The sequence below is a fragment of the Ipomoea nil genome, unplaced genomic scaffold (genome assembly GCF_001879475.1).
Source record: "Ipomoea nil cultivar Tokyo-kokei standard unplaced genomic scaffold, Asagao_1.1 scaffold3069, whole genome shotgun sequence".
Classification (NCBI taxonomy): Eukaryota; Viridiplantae; Streptophyta; class Magnoliopsida; order Solanales; family Convolvulaceae; genus Ipomoea; species Ipomoea nil.
In genome coordinates, this window is record NW_017619497.1 from 8,442,730 (window position 1) to 8,464,064 (window position 21,335).

Consider the following 21,335-nt stretch of genomic DNA (forward strand, 5'->3'; position numbering starts at 1 on the left):
TATGTCTGATTGTATTGGATATTTTAATGAAAAGTGTTCAAGTGAATGTTCAAATATCATATATGAACCAATTTAGTGTATCACGGATTATAAAATAAAGTTTCCATTTTTATAGTCTTAAAAGACATTGGACCAATCTAGTTTCATTCTATTTTTGTCACTATTTTTTCATGACACAATTTGCTCTTTCCTGGACGTACAGCCGCAACAAGGAACCCACATACAGAAACACTTTCACCATCAATCACAGAAGAACCCAGAAGGAATCTGCATCGGCATATTCCATGGAATGTCCATTTGCTCCAATTACCACATTGCCCTCTGCGATCTTCTCTCCTAAAATTGATGCCAATTGCCAACTTTTAGCATATTTCCTTCCATTAATCTTTGTCTTAACAATGAATACTTATAGAATGATCCCACAATATAATATGATCCACGTGCATATTGAAAGGATCGAATTAAGAGATTTTTTTGGTTAAAACAAAACATATTAAGACATAGGGTAATCCTAATTGAATTTGTTTTAATAATCATCAAACTTCAAGTTTGATACGTATAAGATGATGCCTATTGTTTGATGTAAGCTTCACAATCAAGCTAACAACCTAGATGGAATGGAATTTCAAATAGCTAGGTCCGATGCAAGCTTCATAATCAAGCCAACAACCTAAATGGAACGAAAAGAGATCAAAGTTGAAGAAGAGATCAAACTGATGGTGAAAAATTGAGCACGGGCGGGTAAAAAATTGAACACGGATTTAGTTCAATAGTTCAGTGAGCAATATTTGAAAGAAGAGATCAAAGTTCGAACCTTGATGACAACAGTATAAAATTATGTTCAAAGTGAGCAGATTCTTTGTGACACCGGATCCTCACCTAAAAGTATGTTAGTTAAGCTTAAGTTACTATTTATTTTTTCATTCACAATTTTGTATCTATGGGGTTAGAGACTTTCCTTTTGAGGGTGTGTGGAATGAAATTCCATTGTCTATGTAAATCTAGGGGCATTTAGGTCAAGATAGATCTTAGTACGGACTAGTAACTTCCTCCATTCTTGATTTCTTTCCTGTGGTATGTAAAGCTGTTGCAGTATAAGAAGGAGACCAAGAAAACCTTTTTTAGCCATCTCCCCGTCATCTTCTCCACCCAGAATTTAATATCCCAAAAATGGCAGATTCTGGTAAGGCCCCATCACCGCAAGCTTCAATCTTTTGACATATATAACGTTTTCTCGGCGTGTATGGATGTTGAATTCTTATTACATATGATATTAATCTGTTTCAGTTTCAGTAGAAGAGTTCTTGGCAGTGGCAGTTGATGCAGCTAAGCAAGCTGGGGAGGTGAATCACATTTTCAAATCTCACCCCCTATTCAATTGCTTTTTCACTGCTTCACTTCACGTTTTTGTTCTCTCTCTCTCTCTTGATCAATCTTCATTCCCATTTCTACAAAGATTTGATTTGTTTAGTTTCCAATTTTGACTGGTCTGCGTTTCCTGGATTACAGGTTATACGAAATGGTTTCTACCAGACTAAGCACGTGGAGCACAAGGGCACGGTATATTCATCTCATTTGCATTTCTATTCATAATTGTATTTCTGGTTTTTGAAATCAGATTTGCATCCCAGGGAAATTCTTGACTGAAATGAGCTGTATGGTATCTGTATTTCTTTCTTATTTAGTCAAATAAAATTGGGATTCTGTTGATTATGATTAATGAGGAAGCTATTGTGATTGATGATTCATGAACAAAGATTCTTAGATTCTCTAAGTGTGAATGTGTGATGTACAGCTTTAGTTAGTTGATTGTTTAAACGTATGTAAAATGGTCTGAAATATGGACTTAAAGAGATTTTTATTTTCGTGTTTTAAGAAGCTCTGATGCATTGTGTGGACCAATGAGGTTTGTATGTCTCAAATGTTTAAACTTAGAGAGTCTGAACTATAAAATTAATTTCCAGTAATAACTATGATGTTATGTGTTCAAATATAGGTGGATTTGGTCACTGAGACTGACAAGGCATGTGAAGACCTCATATTCAATCATCTCAAGAAACACTTCCCTACCCACAAGGTTTTATCCCTTTACTTTTGTGTTAGAGTTATATGGAGTATAAAGCATTCTTCGGTTACTAGAGGCAGTTATAATTATGCTAATGATATGTACCTTTGAACTTTTGCCCCTTAATCGTGGTTTTTCTTATAATCTCTTCACTTTAGTTCATTGGAGAAGAAACAACTGCAGCTTGTGGAGTCTCTGAGCTGACTGATGAACCTACATGGATAGTTGATCCTCTTGATGGAACGACTAACTTTGTCCATGGGTAGGCCCGATATTCTCTCTCTAACGTTTTGGGGCACTCACCTTTTTCTAATACAACATGTGAATGACACCGTTTGTTGTTGAAATGTGGTTTACTTGTAGGTTCCCATTTGTGTGTGTCTCTATTGGTCTCACAATTGGGAAAATTCCAACAGTTGGCGTTGTCTACAACCCAATTATGAACGAGGTGAGACATATGATGTTCCACACACCTAGGCCCTGTTTGGTAAAAAAATGGCCTATAGGTCAATTTTAGCTTATTTGATCACTGTTAATTGTTTGATTTGGTTAAAATATCAATATAAGTATTTGGTTAATTAGCTTTTTGCAACTCCAAAATGCTAAAATTCAAAAAGCTACTCCAAGCAACTTTTTCAGTTAGCTTTTTGAGAAAAGAAATTATACCAAACAACTATCAACTAACAACTAATTTACCAAATACTTTTCTACAACAGCTAATGTTATCAACTAGTTATACCCTCTAATTAACACAATCAGCTATCAGCTAACAACCATTTACCAAACAGAGCCCTAATCTTTTGTTCCCCGTCACTATTATAGTACTAAGATACCCATAAGCTTCTTAGCATGTTTTGTGATCTCACATATCCTCTGCACTTGTGTCATGTCGTCTTTCCCTCCTGATTCATACTTCTTCACCCATCTGCACTGGATGCATTGACTGATTTGGGATTAAGACCAATGATTGAATTATAGTAATACTCTGTAATTCGATTCTATGCCAAACTAAAATGTCCTGGCTTTTAACGTGTAGCTTTTCACCGGCGTCCATGGGAAAGGTGCTTTTCTTAATGGCAACCCTATCAAAGGCAAGTCTACATCTCTTGTTAATCCAGTCGATTTTGATTGCATATAAATGCTATGATCTGAGAAGTTCCTTTGATGTTTAAATATCTGCAGTGTCTTCTCAGTCTGAACTTGTGAAGTCCCTCCTTGCTACAGAGGTATGTAGTGATCTCGCTATATCGATTTACTTCCTAGCTTCTGCTCATGCATATTAAGATTTGATTATTACTTGCTTAAGTTTCGGGATATCTAGAAATTATGCTCTTGGTACTTTTCACATTTTTCGTTTGGAGATAACATGGAGAAGCTAAGCAAGTTTTATTTTAACTGGAGTAGGCTGGAACAAAGCGCGATAAGTTAAATCTGGATTCTTGTACAAACAAAATCAATGCTTTGCTTGCCAAGGTAAGCTATCTGTTGATATTCAGTGTTGCAAAAATCGGGCCTAGGCGCCGATTACGGCACCTAGGCGCTAGGCGGTCGGCCACCTAGGCGCTCTAGGCGCCCGCCTAGGTGCTCTAGGCGCCGATTAATCGCTCTAGGCGCCCTAGGCGGTCCCCAGGCGCCTAGCGATTTTTTCAACCTTGGTTGATAAAGGCAGATGAAGTTGCATACAAGCGTGCATAGAGGATGATCGTTAATTCGTTTAGTCCCTTATGTGATCAGGTCAGGTCCATTCGAATGAGTGGTTCGTGTGCACTGAATCTCTGTGGTATTGCCTGCGGAAGGCTCGACCTTTTCTATGAACTTGGATTCGGAGGCCCTTGGTAGGATTTCAAACAACTTCAGAATACTGAGTTTGAGTTTGAGTTTGCTATAACGAAGATTCAGTAATATTGACGTTGAACTTCTCTGTTCAGGGACGTGGCAGGTGGCGCTGTGATTGTAAAAGAAGCTGGAGGCGTTCTATTCGATCCGTGAGTACCAAAACTTCATTCCTTGCGTACCTTTTAAGCTATTTCTTGGAAACTGTAAAATCAAGAAAAACGCACGCTTGAATATGACTGGTTTTTTTCTTCTTTTGCCCGCATTAGGTCCGGGAAAGATTTCGATATCACAGCTCAACGAGTAGCCGCCTCGAACCCTCTAGTCAAGGATGCATTCATTGAAGCCTTACAGAAGGCAGAATGAGATTCTGTATACAACAACTGGAAAAAGAAAAAGCATGAACTCAAATTTAGCCAATAATTGCTAGTTCTAGTTGGTATTCATCTTAACCCTGCATTATTCCCCTGTAGATCTGATCATTGTTCAGACAGATAAAAGGGTTCAATTATGTTAAAACTGCTCAAATCAATTGATATGTTTGTTTCTTTATGACATTTGCTTTGAAGCTTCCCAGAAAGTTCATATTTCATGTCTGAAGCTTCATAGAATGTTTGGTTCATATTTCATGTCTGAAGACTGAAGCTTCCTTTTAATACAGAATATTCATCTCAGTTATCTCTTTGATTATGTAGCTCTTGCATAGTTTCATACTTTAATGCTTAACACATTATGCTCACAATATGCTTACTAGTAAAAATTATTAACATGTGACTCAGGTAAAAAGTGCAAATTAATCTTATCTGTCAATTTGGGTTAACCAAGGGCTGGAAATTAAGGGGAAAATGCAATGATGTTTCAATTATTGCAATTGTGTATTTGAAAATACTATGCAAATAAGATAATACAATCATGATTTATAATTATATATTTGTGTGTTTGCGCACTATTAGTTACGGAGTATATACTATCAATTGTATTTTTAAATGTACCACTGCAATTACGGAACTATATACTATCAATTGTGTTTCTAAATGTACCACTTTAATAACGAAATTTGAACAATCCAGATAAATAAATGAGACACTTTTATACTTAAACATGTTCCTATGACCATATATATATATATATATATATATATATATATATATATATATATATATATATTAGCACATCATAGTGTCAATGTGTCATAGAAAGGTGTGTGAACGAAAGTGGAAAAATCTAGTTTAGAAAGATAGTTGTTTTCTTAAAAAAAAAATACATTTTGGTCACATCGGCACCTTCAAGCCGGATTCAAGTAAGAGGCAAAGTATTGGTCACTTTGATTTTTTCATATGAGGAGGGATTTGAACTCCCGACCTCTTTTAAGGAATGAGAGTGCACAGCTACTCATGCCAACCATGGATTATGATATTAGAATTGTTTTTGAAATAATATAATATTTTTTATTTTTATTATGTTTTGTATTTTGTTGTTTTATGGTTGGTAAATATGTATATATTTATATGTGTTTTATTTTAAATAGGGATATTTTTATTATTTAAATTATATATATTTTTTCTAATCCATGGTCCAATTAAACATAAGAATATGATTCCTTATATAATCTTATGTTTATTTTCCTTATTAATCAAACATTAGAATAATATTAATATTCTATTCATTTCTTATTCTATTGCGGTTAGAATTCTAATACATAATATATTCTCTTTATTTGTATTTTTAAAATCAAATAGCACGTTATTATATGATTTACCTCTCCTATATTATTTACAAACTATTATACAAGACCGATGTTTACTTAATCTTGTAGTCCAATCCCTAAGCATAACCAGCTTTCTTGTCACCTAACAAAAAGAAGTATGGGGCAATGTGAAAAATATCAAGAGTTGAGGGTCTTTCCATCAATTTTATAAAATACACGCCGATACATACAGGCCTAAAAAATCTTTCGCTACTGGATACGAGGGTTTTTTGTTTCCCTCCTCGCGCAATCGTTCCAACGCAAAGAATACTCGTTCAGACCTTCAATCAATCTCTGTCGAATTCGAAGAAATTTTGCCGAAGAGAAATATAAAGGATTTTGTTAAAGATGCAAAGCGGAGGCGAAGAGGTTAGCATTGAAGAATTGGCTTCGAATCTATCTACTTACAGAGAACAGCTTCAACAGGTGCAAAATTGTTCCTTTACTGCTTCAAATTTTAAGGCTTCTTTGTAGCTCAAATTCGTAGCTTTTTTACTGTTCTGATGAAGTGTCTGAATATTGTTTGTTAATTTCGTTTGAATCAGTAGGATTCTGTTCACGTGAATTCACTTGTAGATGTTAGTTTGTGTGATTGGCTTAGTTTATTTAGTGTTTGGAGTTGTTGAATTAACTTTTGTTTCGTTAGTTTGCAAAATTGTTATCTTTTATGCATTGATGCACTTTTGAATTGGTTGTGATTAAGTTGCTAGGTAAAGACGTTGGGAATTTGGGATTGTATTAGTTAGGGAAAATTACTTGAGGGGAATTGTTTTGGAGAACTTATCCTTGACGGAAGCAGTGGCAGAAGGGTATTAGCTCACTATTTTATTGGGAGATGGACTAGAGTCTAGTGTGTTTCATAGCATAAGAGATAACATTTAGGCTCTTCACCCGGTTTAAGTTTGTCCTTAACTCTGTGGCCATATCGTATGCTGTTCTATTAGGTATTAAATATTATTATGATGTTCATCTGTTCGCTGGTGAGTGCCAATTCTGCTGTGTGATGTCTGATTTTTGTGAGTCTAGTGTCTATGAATGTTTGACAACCTAGTTTTTTAAAAACTGAAGTTTATATCAATATCTTTGCATCTGGAATATATTTGATAACTTCCACAAAAATTTCTTTCCTTTTGTGTGGTTGAGTTAGAATGGTGGTGGGTTAAGTCCTTAAGTGGTACACTGTTACATTGATCAAAGAATCACTTATCTCTATAGATGCTATAATTTAGCAGCACTAAAAATCTCTTGGGTTCCTAGTTTTATTTTTATTTTTATTTTTGGTATAGATTTGTTTCTTTTTCTTGACTATGCAATTTATGTGCATTCATTTTGACACTTTGTTTTCTTTTGAATCAGGTTCGCGCACTATTAAATGATGACCATGGCAACTCTGAATATTTGGACATGGAGAAGGAACTTGTCGAGGTGACTTGTTTGGTCATTTTTACTCTACTGTTTCTCTTTGGGCTGCAATGAATGCTTTTGTGTTTTCATCGCTTGAATTGTTTATCTATTGAGCCCTTGAGCTCATCACATGTATACTAGCATTTACTCTTTCTTGTAAGTATTTGAATATCCACATACTACAAATGAACAAATCCTAATAATAGGTAATCCTTAATTTATCTGGTATGTGATCTCATATATATCTTTCTTTCTCTCTCTCACACAAAAATTATATTGCCGCAAAACAAGCAGTGTGAAGGAATACCAATGACTGAGGAAACATAATTTTACTCTTGGGTCTGAAAAGGTGAGATTTTTATTTAGTTAGAGTGAATTAACCCACATGGTAATGAAAAGTGGTGATTTTGTAAGATTTTAAACCAAGAGAACCTCAAGGTGTCCATCACTTGTCTCTTCATTCCATTGCAGGTCTGCAATGTCATGATGGCCAGCCTGCCTCTATCTCGTGATTTCTGACGTCCTCTGAGAAACTAAGTTTAAAATTTGATAAAGATTTACAGATCTAATTTTCTGAAAAATGCAAATAATTTCCTACTTAATTTGGACCCTGCTAAATTGCTAATTTTCCGTGAATGCCAGGTTATTGCTTTGACAGAAGAGCTCCTTGCAACTGCTAAACAAAATGAAGATGTTGGACTGGGTACTGGGGACAGTGCTGATGCATCTTATGATCTTGGCCATCTAGGGAGCACTTCGGTGGGTTTCTTAATAGAAAAGATGAGATTGTTTGTGAGCTCATAATTCCCTGGGGAAAGGATGACTTGGAAACATAATTAAATATATGCTTTTCTGTTTTGTTTTTGTTTTATTGCTTCTGTTTTTGTTCTTCTTAATACATTTCTAGTGCAAGATTTCACTTTTGCAACTTATTCTGAAACTAAGCTGCTTATGCTTGACTTAAAGAATTGATCTCTTTCTAGATCAGTATTTGACATTAATTTCTGTATTTCAGTGGGTGTAACTTTGTTTCAGTTTTCTTTCATGTTTACTCTTTTAATATATACAAGACCCATGCTTCTCAGGAATCTACGTCTTCATTTGCTCAGACTGATAAGTTTCCTGTTGGCACTAAAGTACAAGCTGTTTGGAGTGAGGATGGAGAGTGGTACGCAGAATCTCTTTGATTGATTGTCCACCTTCTTGATTTCAGATTCTCTTCATTTTTCTTTACCATCTATGTTTTTTCTGTGGTTAATTAGTTGAATGTTCAGGTACGAAGGAACCATCGAGGCACATACTCCAAATGGCTATTATGTTACCTATGACGTGTGGGGAAATAAGGAAGAGGTATGCCTATGTGCCAGCTTATGATTTAGCAAAATGCTTTTCTGCTGTCTAACTTTTCAGGTCAACTCTACTTCCAAAATAAAATAAACTAGTGAATAAAAATGGGGAAGTGGGGGACTTCTTAATTTGGATGGAGGGTAGTATAATACCTGTGTGTTTGTGTACATGCTCTCAAGTATATGTTGGTTAATCCTGGCTCCCTTTTGACAAGCTGTACAACAGTTTCTCTAATAAGTAATAACTTATGATCTATCATTTTCCTTTGATGAATAAGTTCTTTTATATTCATCTATAAATTATTGGCAATTGCAGGTAGATCCTGCTAATATTAGGCCAATCCAAGGAGATGTCAATCCCTTGCTTGAAGCTGAAAAGGTTGCCGAGGCCACAAGACAGGCTTTGAAGCGGAAGATTGCTCAGGCTGCCGTCATTGATTACCAGTCTAAGAGTCTACCAGCAAAGCTCCGCATCGAACCTAATGATCCTGAAGATGTGGTATGTTGAATTTAAAGTTTCTATTTTCTGATTTAAAGTTTCTATTCAGGTCATTGACCTTTTTTTTGATAAGTATCATTGGCATACGGCAATGATATGAGTATTGGTTGATGAGTAGTAAAGTCTGTGCTTTGTTCATGATTTTTCTATGCACTGTCCCAATTCTCAAGTCATTATCTACCTCATATTCTTTTCAGAAAGCTGCAAAGAAAAAGAAGATTCACGCCTTTAAATCTAAAATGCGGATAGAGAAGCTTGAGGTTGCCCAAAACAAGAGGCAAAATGCTTGGCAACAATTTCAGTCAACTAAAGGCCAAACTAAGAAGGTAGTCCTGCAATCATCTCCTTTTTCATCATTATGTTCCCTAACTTTTTTTTACCTTCCAGGTTGGTTTCTTCTCGGGTCGAAAGCGGGAAAGCATCTTCAAGTCCCCCGATGATCCTACTGGGAAGGTTGGTGTAACGGGAAGTGGGAAAGGCCTGACAGATTTTCAGAAGCGGGAGAAGCATTTGCATCTGAAAGGTGCCAACATCGAGGGATCCGAAGAGTAGGTGTAAGCCATGTCCCCTTCCATTGGTTGAATGGCAATCTTAATCTTAACTAAAACACTCTTCAGAAGCAGGCTGAACCAAGCCAAATCGTCCTTTCTTCTGTCTCATCTTGTATTTGTTCTGTTGAGTTTCCATCTATCTAGGCTGTCACTGGAAGCACAAATGGATGTTGATAATGAAGTTTAGATTTAAGAACATGGTTGTTTCCTTGAAAATTTGATATATATATATATATATATATATATATATATATATATATATATATATATATATATATATATATATAGTCCCCTGGTTCTGCTACTGTATTTGCATTCTAGGATTTTAGTGTGCAATTGATGTTGCATATTAGTTTTATGCAATGTTGCAAAAATCCCGCAAAAGACACGGATTAATTGGCACCTAGGCACTGCACGACCGCCTAGTGTATCACCATAATCGGTGGTCTAAGCGGCCGACTAGATTGTTTAGGCACTGCCTTTGCCGCCTAGCAAGCTTTCTAGGGACCGACTAGGCCGCCTAAGCACCCGACCAGATCGCTTAGTCGGCCGATTAGCTATTATTCCCTTAAATAGGGACCCGACTAGGTTGCTTAGTTGGCCGATTCGCTATTATTCTCTTAGATAGGGACTATAAGGGAACAATAGCTAATACTTCGTAACAAATATTTCTTCTAATCTTATTTTATCTTTACTTTTAATGCAATTTTTAAATACATATAATTTATGTACTAATATTAAATTTAATCTTATAAAAAAATCAAATTGTAGATCACTTTAAAATCATATACATAAAATACACCGAAAGTGTACCGATAACTTAGAATTTTGTCTAGCAACTTGAGCTTTATGGCAGGTAAATTAAATGCATTAAAAAATAAAAAGCTAACAAGAAAAGTTTTACTGTGCCCATGCTAGTATTTTATCCAACATTCCAACTCTTCAAAAGGGGAAATTAAAAGAGAAAAGAATGTGGGTATATATAGCCTTTTACAGCCAAACATGTTTGAGGCATGCTCTAACTTCTTTCAAATTCAGTGCAGTGATACAACCATGATCATGGGACACTGTTGCAGTAGTTATTATTATTATTATTATTATTATTATTAACCACTAATAAATTTTGTGTGAACATTATGTACACCTAGGCGCATCATGACATGTTAAGATAAACATTTCAACTGCATAATACAAACATGATCGGAAATAAACAAATAATAGCTACAAATGGACAAAATAATAGTTTTTTTTTTTTTTATACACATTAATTTGTTTCCTAATAATCCATTGCAAAGAGTGATTAGACTGACACAATACGCGTTTCAAATTATGCAAGAAAAAAAAAAAAAGCGACGAAAAGACCTAACAAAACAAATTAAATTGGATTAGATCGATAAATGTAGTGTTAAATTTGATTTGATGATTGAATATTGATAATGAGGGATCAAATTTCGTCTAAAACCCGATGAACTTAATTGGATTGACCCTACTAATTGCTCCATAATTCTTTGTTCTCTTCACCAAATCATCATATCTTTAAAAGGAAAAAACCTTATTAGCTTGTTTCAAGTAAAAAAGCAAACACACTATGTTGAGTTTGTTGACATCCATGCATGCATTTTCTAATATTCCCTAAAGATTTCATAAAGTGGATAGAGAGATATACTAAATTCTTTTGTGTCATCAAGGATTGACGACGACATTAATTGATGTATTGTAACAACATTCACTGAATCTTAAATTTGGTTTCCTGCCCAAACTCCTTTTGCCCACCAATTTCAAAAGCTTCCTCCAACCACTCACCTTTATATATACATACATATAGATATATACTAAGCGAAAATAAGTTGAGAATTGAAGTTTTACATTGTTACTAGTTATTGTAGGGTGTAGCGTTCAAATTCTATTAAGGACTAAAAAAGAGAGGTATGAATTTAATTGGCTACTTTGTAGGCACTAGCGCAGCGTACAAGCATTTTATGGTCTGATCTATATAGGTTAGTTAAGACACATTTCAATATTTACTTCCTTCACTAGTCAGCCTAGTCTTTAAGGCAATATGGTAAGGAGTCCTTATAAATTATATAAATCCGTCATTTTTTTTTATCCCGCAAGAAAGCTCGGTTGGCTAAAGCCTCCGCTACTTTGTTTTGTTCCCTATATTAGAAATGAACATGTACAGAGTTTACTTTGAAGTGACAGCGGAAACTTGCATTCACTATTCAAGTACATTATATGCGCATTGAATAAACCCCGCTCTTTTGTATTGTAATAATTTGCAAATCACACATGAATTCCGACTTCCGAGTATCATATGGGAGAAGTGTATGTATCATCATGTTCATAAAAAGCTCGAGAAACCTATATATACATATATAGTAAATCTGCCACGAAATTACATATATATAATCTCCCTTTCCTGTACGAACAATTTTATGATTCTATACTATCACCTCAACTAATAAAACATGATATAACATTACTGTACTCTTACTTCAAGCTACACTAATACTATCATCTCCGACCACCTTTGTAGTACCAAAGCTTTGCTGTTCCGGCGACGAAGACGACCGGTTTCTGGAAAACCATCTAGCCCAGAACACATAATTCAGGAAATTAAGGAAACTCATCCCCGCTAGCAGCCAGTAGAACAGATCAAGCCTGTCGTTATTCAGATTATTATCGCTTAGCCACCCTTTCCGTTTCGAACCAGAAAGAGAAGAAGTTATCTTGTTCACCATGGATACAAGAACTGAGCTTAAGTAGAAACCGAAGGAGTATGAACAGTAGGTCATGGCGGTCCCGAATGTCTGCATGCCTTTCGTAGATTGTTTGTAGAAGAACTCGATTAATCCGACGGCGGTGAGCATTTCGGAGAATCCGAAGATGAGGAACTGGGGAGCGATCCAGAAGATGGAGAGAATCTCGCCGGATTTCACGGCGGCCGTTCTCCTCTTGTTCTCGGTGACGGCGGCGGATACCATGGAGAAAGTGGCGGTGAAGAGGCCGAGGCCGATGCGGAGGAGAGGGGAGATGCCGGAGGGGTGGGCGGTGAGTTTGCGGGCGAAGGGGACGAAAACGGCGTCGTAGAGAGGGACGATGAAGATGAGCATCATGTAGGGAATGGCTTGCAGGGAAGCAGGGGGGATTTTGAAGGAATTGAGGTTTGTGTTCATGGCGGATCCTTGTTGGACTGAGAATGTTTGGAGCTGTGCTAGAATGGTGTTGAAGATGATGGTGCAGGCGAATATGGGAATCATTGAGATTAATACTTTCACTTTTTCCACTTGGGTTACAGTGCAGAGCCGCCATGGATTCTCCTTTGAGCTTGTTCCATCTTCAACCTGCTTGATACAAGCCTTGTCCAACAACCTGCATTCACAAATATAATAATATTAATTAATTTCATACAAATTATTATTTTTCAAAAAATTTAGTTTTATGGCCACCTTTAATTTATTATAATATAAACTAATATTCAATTAAGGATAGAATAATATTCATAGCTGTCTACATAGTATATACTCCGTAAATGTGTGTGTATATATAATAATAATTAATTTTTATTTTTTTTTTGCAATTATATATACCTGAATCGATTAGTGTGATGAAGATGATGAGAAAGAGTGCGGTGGCTTCCGTGAAGCATACGCGGATCAGAAGGAAATTCCATTTTTCTTTTCACAAATGCAGCCACAAAAACCTGACATGAAATAATTAATTAATTAAATAAAATAATAATAATAAGTAAAATTGTTTTATTTTTATATTTATTTGTTATTATAAAGTTGATATATATAAAAAATAAAATAATGATGAGCTCTTTCCTAGCTACAAGACAAAATTTGCAATATTATTATAAAGTCACAAATTTGATTCTTGTCAATACTCTCTCTCGGTTGAGCTGTCTCATCACATAATTTTTCTACTGTTATTTATCTCTTTTGTGTAATATATAAGTGTATATCCTCAAGTGGTATAGTGGGTGTGAATTTCTCTGATCTTATCGTCTAAATTTTTTTACAGTATTATTATATTGGTATTATTAAATTAATAAATATAAGTAATTATTACCTGTATTAAACTCAATCATGAAAAGAGTATAAAAGTCATGTAAGACAAAAACAAACAAGATTGCAGTGATAAGCAGCAGAATCAAATCAGTTTCCAATATTAAATATGAGATTCTAGTCTGTCTAGCAGCTAATAGCTACAAATCATTCATTAATTAAGTAATGGAGACCACAGGATTAGAACTAGTCAAACCATGCCATTATGCAATATTATAATAATAATAATAATAATAAGAGAAAGAAAAGGAAGAGAAAACAAATTAAATTAAATTGGATTGAGTTGAGTGATTAATTACCTGAGAAATTGGAGTGAAAATGCTTCCTTGAGGGGGCTTGTTCCTATACAGAACCGTGCCGCAGAGCAAGCTGATCAAGCCCATCGCCATGGCGGCGGCGGAGATCCCGAAGCCGACGTCCATACCGGAGTGAGTCTGAACCCAGACGAGGAGAGTGAGGGCGACGAGCTCGCCGACGGAGAAGGCAAAGTAGGCGGCATTGAAGTAAGTGGAGAGCTTCTTAGGGTTTTGCTGCGGATCGAACTGGTCAGCGCCATGGGCGATCATGTTAGGTTTGACACACCCACTCCCAAGCGCCACCAAGTAGAGTGCGACATAGAATATGAGTGCCTTCAAACCCTTCGCCTCCTCGCATCCATCGCCGCCGTCAACCACCACGTTGCATTTTGGTGGCTTTAGCTGGGGAAGATGAGCTTGGACCGACAATAATATGAAACCCTAAATCATCATATCATCAATAATAATCTCTATCAATTATTTCAATCATGCACATGCATTATATATGCACAACCGATTTGTAAGTAATATATTCAACTATAGAAAAGAGTTATAATGTCATGTATATTTTGTAAAACTGCACATAGCCTTATACTTTGCATAGAGATACATATAGGAGAGAGTACAACTTACAAAGCACAAGGTACAGTAGTCAACTGAAAATTTTACAAAACTGTATGATTTGTAAACTTGTACCTTATGCTTTGCATACTGCATAGGTAGGTATATATAGGAGAGAGTAAAATTTGCAAATCACAAGATGTAATAGTTGACTGGAAACTTTACAAAAATTGTATACTCTTGTAAAGTTCGTTGTATCTTATGCTTTGTACAGTTATACTTAGGAAAGAGTACAACTTACAAAGCACAAAATACAATATAATAGTTGATTGAAAATTTTAAAAGTTGTATACTTTGTAAAATTGTACCTTATATATAAATAGGAGAGGATATAACTTGTAGAGCACAAAGTATAACTTTACAAAGTATACAACTTTATAAAAATTTTAGCCAACTATTAAAAAAAATATCATATGCTTTGTTACGTTAAAGACACATAATGTAACGTACAACTTTATAAACCACATGTCATTATAATTCACATCTATCTGTGTAGAATTGACACCAAACACAATGAAACATGCAGGTAGTATTTTGGTATTAATTATTTGTAAGTACCGGCCAAATCCATGATTAGATGAATGTAGACATGATTTAATATAGGTAGGAATTATAAAGAGACAAGGAAAGGAAAGTGGGCGGTATACATACATACCGAAAGTTCAAGAAAGGCAAAAATGAGGGCGGTCCAAAAGCAGCCAAGAAAAGAGTCGGAGAGGTAACCACCGAGGAGTGCTAAGAGGAAGACAGTTCCGATGAAGTTGGTCACTATGTTTGCTGATTCCGACAGTGAAAAGTGCATCTCGTTGATCACATACGTTATCAGATTGTTCCCCACTGCCGCTATCCCCATTATCTCAAATCCTTGCAGCCCTTCATTCACCATCAATAAAAACATAATATATTATGCAATGGAGATTTTCGGGTAGTGCCTGTGAGTTCTCTCGTAACCAGTAAAAAACAGAATATAAAAACAACTCAGTCAGATTATTGACTTGGTAACTATAAGATTACAACTTCGACTTCGGGTGGAAGTCACTGATCAGTTATGGGACAACTTAAACTGGTCAGCTACTCTCTTGTAATTCTTTGTTGATAAGGGCTCACAAGGCCGACTTAGTGTATACATTCAGATAGTGATTGGTGTGACAAGCCTAGTACTATACACACAATCGGATAATGGTTGTGGGTTTCTTCGTCACTTAAAAAAAAAAAAAAAACAGAATATAATTGACAACATAGAGAAATAATATTAAATGCTAAAGAGTTTTGGGTTAGACTTTTTATCGAGTAAGAGATAGGCGTGACTCAAGTGGAACACGAAAAAGCAAATGTTAATGGTGAAGATCAGAAACACTAACCAAGAACAAAGACTGCAGCTCTGATTCCGCCATGTTTTGCAGGATCGGAAGGTCTGCCCCTCCAATCAAGAGTAGTCTCCTCAACTGCCTGTTCAGGACAATTACTGTCGTCCTCACCTTTGAAATCTTGTCCCCGGCTGCTTCCAATCTCCATATCCATTGCTAGCTCTTCCTCTCAAACTGAAAGTCCTCCCGGCCTGCAATTCTACTATGGGTTTTAATTTAATTTGTACGTTAAAGATGAATGCCTTTACGAACTTTCTTTCCTTTGCTCACATTTTTTTGCGCTGTGAGTGGGGGAAGTGTGTTAGTTTGGGTGTCTGAAATCTCTGCTGAAAATGAGGCAAAGTGGGCTTCCTATTTATAGGAAGAATAAAGTTTAAGGGATAAAGTACAAATAAGCTACTGTACTATTTGGGAAAAAGTAATTAAGCCATCGAACTCAAATAACCCCAAATAAGTCATTGAACCCAAAAAAAAAAAAGAGTAATTATCATTTTTAACAAGTTAACTCCAGGTTTTTGCTGATTGAATTGCCAAATGTTTATTTTATTTACGTTTTTTTATTATTATAATCCACCTACATAGTAATATATTTTAAAGTAATTATAATCAAAGTAGTTTTGTTTTGTCTAGATTTAATTTATTTATTTATTATTATTTTTAAACAAAAGATCCAGTGAAAAAATAATAATAAATAAATAAATCAAAGACAAAACTATTTTGATTATAATTACTTTAAAATATAATACTATCCAAGTGGATAATATTAATAAAAAAAATAATAATAAACGTAAATAAAATAAACATTTGACAATCCAATCAGCAAAAATCTGGAGTTAACCTGTAAAAAATGTTAATTGCTCTTTTTTTCAGGGTTCAATGGCTTATTTGCTTTTTTTTTCCGAGTTCAATAACTTATTTGAGGGTTATTTGAGTTCGATGGCTTAATTGCTGTTTTCCAAATAATTCAGTGGCTTATTTGTACTTTATCCCAAAGTTTAATAATGGTTAAGGTCACTGTACAGTTTCTTGGAAGCTTGGGATTATATATATATATATATATATATATATATATATATATATATATATATATATATATATAGAGAGAGAGAGAGAGAGGAAGGAAGTGATGGTCACGCGGTAGTGAGGAGATGGAGAGATGTAGATCGATCTGTTACAACTTCAAGAGTGGCCTCCCATGCATTGCCACAATTATATATATATATATATATATATATATATATATATATATATATATAATCATATTGTAATCAATATATATACTCCATAAGAGGAAAAGACGTTTTTAATATTTATCTTAGATATATAGTTTTGATAGTGTTATACAACCCGAACAAGAGGGTCAAGACTCAAGATATATATATATATATATATATATATATATATATATATATATATATATATATATATATATATATGTATGATATGTTGTAGAATTCTAATGAACTAGTGGGGATCAATCGGATGAGTATTAGAAATATTACTTAGTTAATTAGAGCTATGTTGATTAGTACAAATTAAAATATGAGTAAATGAAATTAGAATTCCTAATTTGAGGTCAACTAAGAGCATCCCTTCAATGCATCTTGGTGTAGTTTTTGAGGGATGAAGGCTTATGTGGAGAAGAGAGAGAGAGGGGATGGAGAAGATGTGAGGTCTCAATCTAATCTAAGGGCATCCTTAATAGTGGAAATCTTGGTGTGACTTTTGAAGAGTTTTTGTAGGTGTGACTAGGAAAGATAAAATGAGATAAGGAGGTTAAAAAAAATGTTAGCAAAAGAAAAAAAAAAACTTGAAACGCACGCACCCGACTGGGCGCGAATGTGCAGCCCACGCTAACTTTTCTGCTTGCTTCTTTTCTTTGTGGGGCCCACACAAGGAGACAAAGAACCTTAACCTCGTGCAACACACTCTACCCTCTCTCTCCTCCAACTCACACTTTTTTCCTCAAAACCTATGCATAACCCCCTTAGGTGGCGTTTGGTTCAAGGGATCTCAGATTACCAGCCTGGTAATCTGAGAAAGGTAATCTTAGATGCCCATGTTTGATTTAGGTAATTTAATAGGGTAAATAATGCAAGATTATTGCCACCTAGGAAATGGAAGTATATTTGAGGTAATCTGATTACCAAGTTTTTGTTTGGTAATTTGAGATTAATTTCCAATATTCTAAAATTGCCGTCATTTATTTGTCTTCTTTTATTTGTGGTGTTGGATGGATTGTAAAATGAAGTAGATTACAATGGTAATATTTGGCTACTTATCACAAATTATGTAACAAGACAATCAATTAGCAGGAATTGCATGTTTGTAGATTTTAATTTAAATTTTGTTGGTGTTGGATGGTCTGTGAAGCATCTTTACAGGGTATGCATTCCATCATCATCATCATCATCATCATCATTATTATTATTATTATTATTAGTAGAAGCATCTTATTAAATTTTGAATTATGGAAAAAAAAAAAAAAAAAAAGACTTGCAATTTACACCTTTCAATTCCTATGAGGGCATTTAAGTAATTGGTGTAATATAACCTAAAATATAACATTCAACCAAACAAGTTAATGTTACATTCCTACAACTTTAACCAAACACATCAGGTAATCTTACATTCCCAAAATCTCACATTACTTACCCCTAGGCAATCCTATTACCTGGGATAATCTAAGATTCCGTGAACCAAACGCCCCCAGAGCATTCACATTTGTGGATTATTCACAGTTTTTAAGATTTTTGTAGTGATGTGAAAAAAAAAAAAAAAAATCCTGCTGCAAAGACCCGGTTATTACAAAGCAAGTGGGTCCCAGCAAAACATTTCAGCGCAGCACAACACAGCACGTAATGCGCATGCAGCGCCCCAAATCGGCCCTCCCACTGGGACGTGAGTGGTCTTCCTTTCATTAGTGTTTCTTTTTAATTTCGGGATGGTTTTTGTTTTTGTTTTTGTTTTTTCTTTTTTTTGATCTCTTTCCTCACTCCTTCATGGCACATAAAAACCACAACAAATAGATAAATAATCCCAATTGAAATTGATATTCTTAATGGAGATGCCCTAAGGACATGGTTTTTCACATAAAAGTGAAATAAAAAATAAAACTAATTTGCCACCTTCCGCGTGCAAGGTATCTGCGGAGACAGATGCACCCAGTCAGACGCATGCATTGTTGGGCACGTTAAGAACAACTTTTTTTTTAGACAATTCTCTTTTTTCCTTCCTCCTTCCCTCCTAGTTGGCACCTAAAAATTTATGCTAAAAACTGAACAAATGAGGATGTTATAACAAGCAAACATAGTCCCCTATTTATACTAGTAAGGTTAGTAGTAGTATGTTAGAGCTCCACTAATTGAGTTAACGTAACATTTCTGGTGCCTAAACTGGCCGCTATGTTAATCAACAGTCACTAATGTGACACATGGCAGAGTTGTAATAGATGTGACCTGGCCCCTCTAAATGAATTATTGAGACGGAAGAGCTAACTATCCTATAACTTAATTAATCAAGTCGATCTCTCAATTACAAGCTTATAAGGTGTAAACTTAGTTTTTTAATAAATAAATAAATATTTATTTATTGTTTTGTTTTAAAAAAATAGTGTTTTTGGTGACCAAGGGGGATGTAGAAGGTTAATTGGGGAAAACCAGGTATGGGACTATAGTTGACCTTGGCCGCATAAAGGTTACTGCCTTTTGAGATCTGTTACTTAGTCACATGTGTAGCTTTTACAATTCATTTGTGGTTAATTGGATGTATATATGTATATATATTAAACTACCCAGATTGGATATACACATACCCCATCATATCATCATCACATGTGTTGAAAATATACAATGCTACACTCATGGCTACCTCCATTTTCTTTTTTAAAAAATAAAAATTGACCACTTCTATTTTTACTTTTTTCCATGCAATGGAAGAAAACAAACAAATCAACATTTAAGGTGTTGAGCTAAAGCTAATAAGATATGTAAAAAAGATGTTACTTCAAGTTATTCAGAGGGACATCAAACACACATGAAGGTCAAGATAGATAAAAGATTAGAAATTACTATCCGATCTATTTCCTTGTGTATGTGATTGATCGATTAAAGCCTATCGTAACTCTTCGTTCTTTGTTTGAGGCTAAACTTTTTTTTTTTTTTTCGAAAAATACCAAACTAGCTTTTACTTAGTAGTTTCAAATTTGAATATTTTAGGGATTTGGGTACCTTAGCTTTTTGACAATGAAGGGAGACTAAATGCCCTACTCACAGCTACGTACAATGTGATCATATGAAACTTGTGTGTATATAGTTTGGGAGACATTCAAAGCCTAGACATATAGTCTATCTATGGCTTTTCTACTCTTGACTTCAACCTATAAGTAGCATATACTCTCTTAAGAAAAGAGCTTTGGACAACCCTGCTTTAGTATAAAAAGGGGAATAGTCTCTATATGCGCTCTATTATTGGTTCATATATCTGCTCTATTATTGCATCATATTCTTTAGGAGGTGATCGGGGTTAAACCGTGTGGCGATACCCGTGAAAAACAAAGGACTATTCGCTCTTTGAGGCCCTTTGTACTCAAATCCGAATGGGGAAAGAATAATTATTCAGCACAATAAAAGATGGTGGATCTGGTTCACTATTAATTCAAAGCCAGGGTTTAAATGATCCTTGTTAGGAAATTAATACAAGAATTTTTACTAATAATAATAAAGAGTTAAGGACCTCCAACGCCAATAACCCAAAAATTTAAATAGTATTAGTAAGTGAATTGTTAATGTAACAGCAAAATTAAAAGTTTGACTTTTATAAAAAGTATGTCTCGTTAATGAACTTGTATCATATCTGGATAAAGTTTAGACAAATTAACATAATGTTTGAGGATTAGTTTTCACACATAAGAAAAAGGGACATCACTTATTAAAAATGCCTAATTTTACAATTGGATCTGCTGGCATGCACCACTGCAAATGAGTCAACTTTTGAGCTTTTATTTAATCCATTCAACCTTTTTTAAATTACAGTCATTGGTTATTTATTTCTTTAAGGGATGTTTGGTTCATGGAAAATGTTTTTCAAAGGAAAAACATTTTTCTTAAAGTGGAGGAAAATGTTGTTTTCTGGTATTTGGTTCATGGAATTTATTTTCCAATGAATTCCTCAAATTTGAGGAAAACAAAATCCTTGGTTGGACCAAAGATTTTGTTTTCCATGAGAGATGGGAAGAAAAAGTGAGATGAATTACCAATTTTACCCTTGTTTTCTTTTTAATTATATTACTCTTATTAATTTGTAGGGACATATAGGTCTTTATACTCGTTATTCCTTACAATTTCAAATCTAACCAAACAATAGAATTAGTATTCCCAGTAATTCTTTTTCCACCCACCAAACAATGAAATTCATCTTCCTAATAATTATTTTTTCATGGAATTTCAATTCCACTTCCCTTAAAATATTTTCCGCAAACCAAACGAGCCCTAAAGGGTTAGCATCAAGATTACAACAATACTCAATTTTATATTGA

The 21,335-nt window shown here is 34.8% G+C and overlaps 3 protein-coding genes across 5 annotated transcripts; 2 read left to right on the forward strand and 1 right to left on the reverse strand.

Moving 5' to 3' along the window:
- Positions 1-1,012: 1,012 nt before the first annotated feature.
- LOC109165281 (inositol monophosphatase 3) lies at positions 1,013-4,576 on the forward strand. Of its 3 annotated transcripts, none has more exons than XM_019313968.1 (12): positions 1,013-1,183; positions 1,297-1,343; positions 1,510-1,560; positions 1,997-2,077; positions 2,224-2,327; positions 2,429-2,513; positions 3,102-3,156; positions 3,248-3,291; positions 3,470-3,538; positions 3,800-3,900; positions 3,994-4,050; positions 4,168-4,576. In XM_019313968.1, the coding sequence occupies exons 1-12, from the start codon at positions 1,171-1,173 to the stop codon at positions 4,262-4,264; spliced, it is 804 nt and encodes a 267-aa protein (XP_019169513.1). In that variant the 5' UTR covers positions 1,013-1,170; the 3' UTR covers positions 4,265-4,576. The 3 variants fall into 3 exon arrangements, with proteins under 3 accessions (XP_019169513.1, XP_019169512.1, XP_019169511.1); XM_019313967.1 differs by having other exon boundaries at positions 1,014-1,183; positions 1,294-1,343; XM_019313966.1 differs by having other exon boundaries at positions 1,015-1,183; positions 1,288-1,343.
- A 1,263-nt stretch (positions 4,577-5,839) lies between these two features.
- LOC109165279 (survival of motor neuron-related-splicing factor 30) lies at positions 5,840-9,696 on the forward strand. Its single transcript, XM_019313965.1, has 8 exons — positions 5,840-6,071; positions 7,002-7,070; positions 7,692-7,808; positions 8,135-8,217; positions 8,324-8,399; positions 8,712-8,894; positions 9,092-9,220; positions 9,282-9,696. Exons 1-8 carry the CDS (start codon positions 5,994-5,996, stop codon positions 9,444-9,446), a joined length of 900 nt encoding a protein of 299 aa, XP_019169510.1. The 5' UTR covers positions 5,840-5,993; the 3' UTR covers positions 9,447-9,696.
- A 2,039-nt stretch (positions 9,697-11,735) lies between these two features.
- LOC109165277 (protein NRT1/ PTR FAMILY 4.3-like) lies at positions 11,736-16,160 on the reverse strand. Its single transcript, XM_019313963.1, has 5 exons — positions 15,794-16,160; positions 15,088-15,305; positions 13,815-14,252; positions 13,036-13,148; positions 11,736-12,817 (listed from the first exon to the last, which is right to left on the reverse strand). Exons 1-5 carry the CDS (start codon positions 15,951-15,953, stop codon positions 11,941-11,943), a joined length of 1,806 nt encoding a protein of 601 aa, XP_019169508.1. The 5' UTR covers positions 15,954-16,160; the 3' UTR covers positions 11,736-11,940.
- Between the last annotated feature and the right edge of the window lie 5,175 nt (positions 16,161-21,335).

What these genes read in the sequence shown, in the direction of transcription:
- LOC109165281 (XM_019313966.1), top strand. An exon ending in AACACTTCCCTACCCACAAG is followed by an intron (nt 2,078 to 2,223) that starts GTTTTATCCCTT and finishes TCTTCACTTTAG; the next exon opens with TTCATTGGAGAAGAAACAAC. An exon ending in TCAATGCTTTGCTTGCCAAG is followed by an intron (nt 3,539 to 3,799) that starts GTAAGCTATCTG and finishes TTATGTGATCAG; the next exon opens with GTCAGGTCCATTCGAATGAG.
- LOC109165279 (XM_019313965.1), top strand. Translation starts at nt 5,994, where the DNA reads ATGCAAAGCGGAGGCGAAGAGGTTAGCATTGAAGAATTGGCTTCGAAT. An exon ending in TGTGGGGAAATAAGGAAGAG is followed by an intron (nt 8,400 to 8,711) that starts GTATGCCTATGT and finishes TGGCAATTGCAG; the next exon opens with GTAGATCCTGCTAATATTAG. An exon ending in CTAAAGGCCAAACTAAGAAG is followed by an intron (nt 9,221 to 9,281) that starts GTAGTCCTGCAA and finishes TTTACCTTCCAG; the next exon opens with GTTGGTTTCTTCTCGGGTCG.
- LOC109165277 (XM_019313963.1), bottom strand. Translation starts at nt 15,953, where the DNA reads ATGGATATGGAGATTGGAAGCAGCCGGGGACAAGATTTCAAAGGTGAG. An exon ending in TTTTCACTCCAATTTCTCAG is followed by an intron (nt 13,149 to 13,814) that starts GTAATTAATCAC and finishes ATTTCATGTCAG; the next exon opens with GTTTTTGTGGCTGCATTTGT. An exon ending in CATCACACTAATCGATTCAG is followed by an intron (nt 12,818 to 13,035) that starts GTATATATAATT and finishes TTGTGAATGCAG; the next exon opens with GTTGTTGGACAAGGCTTGTA.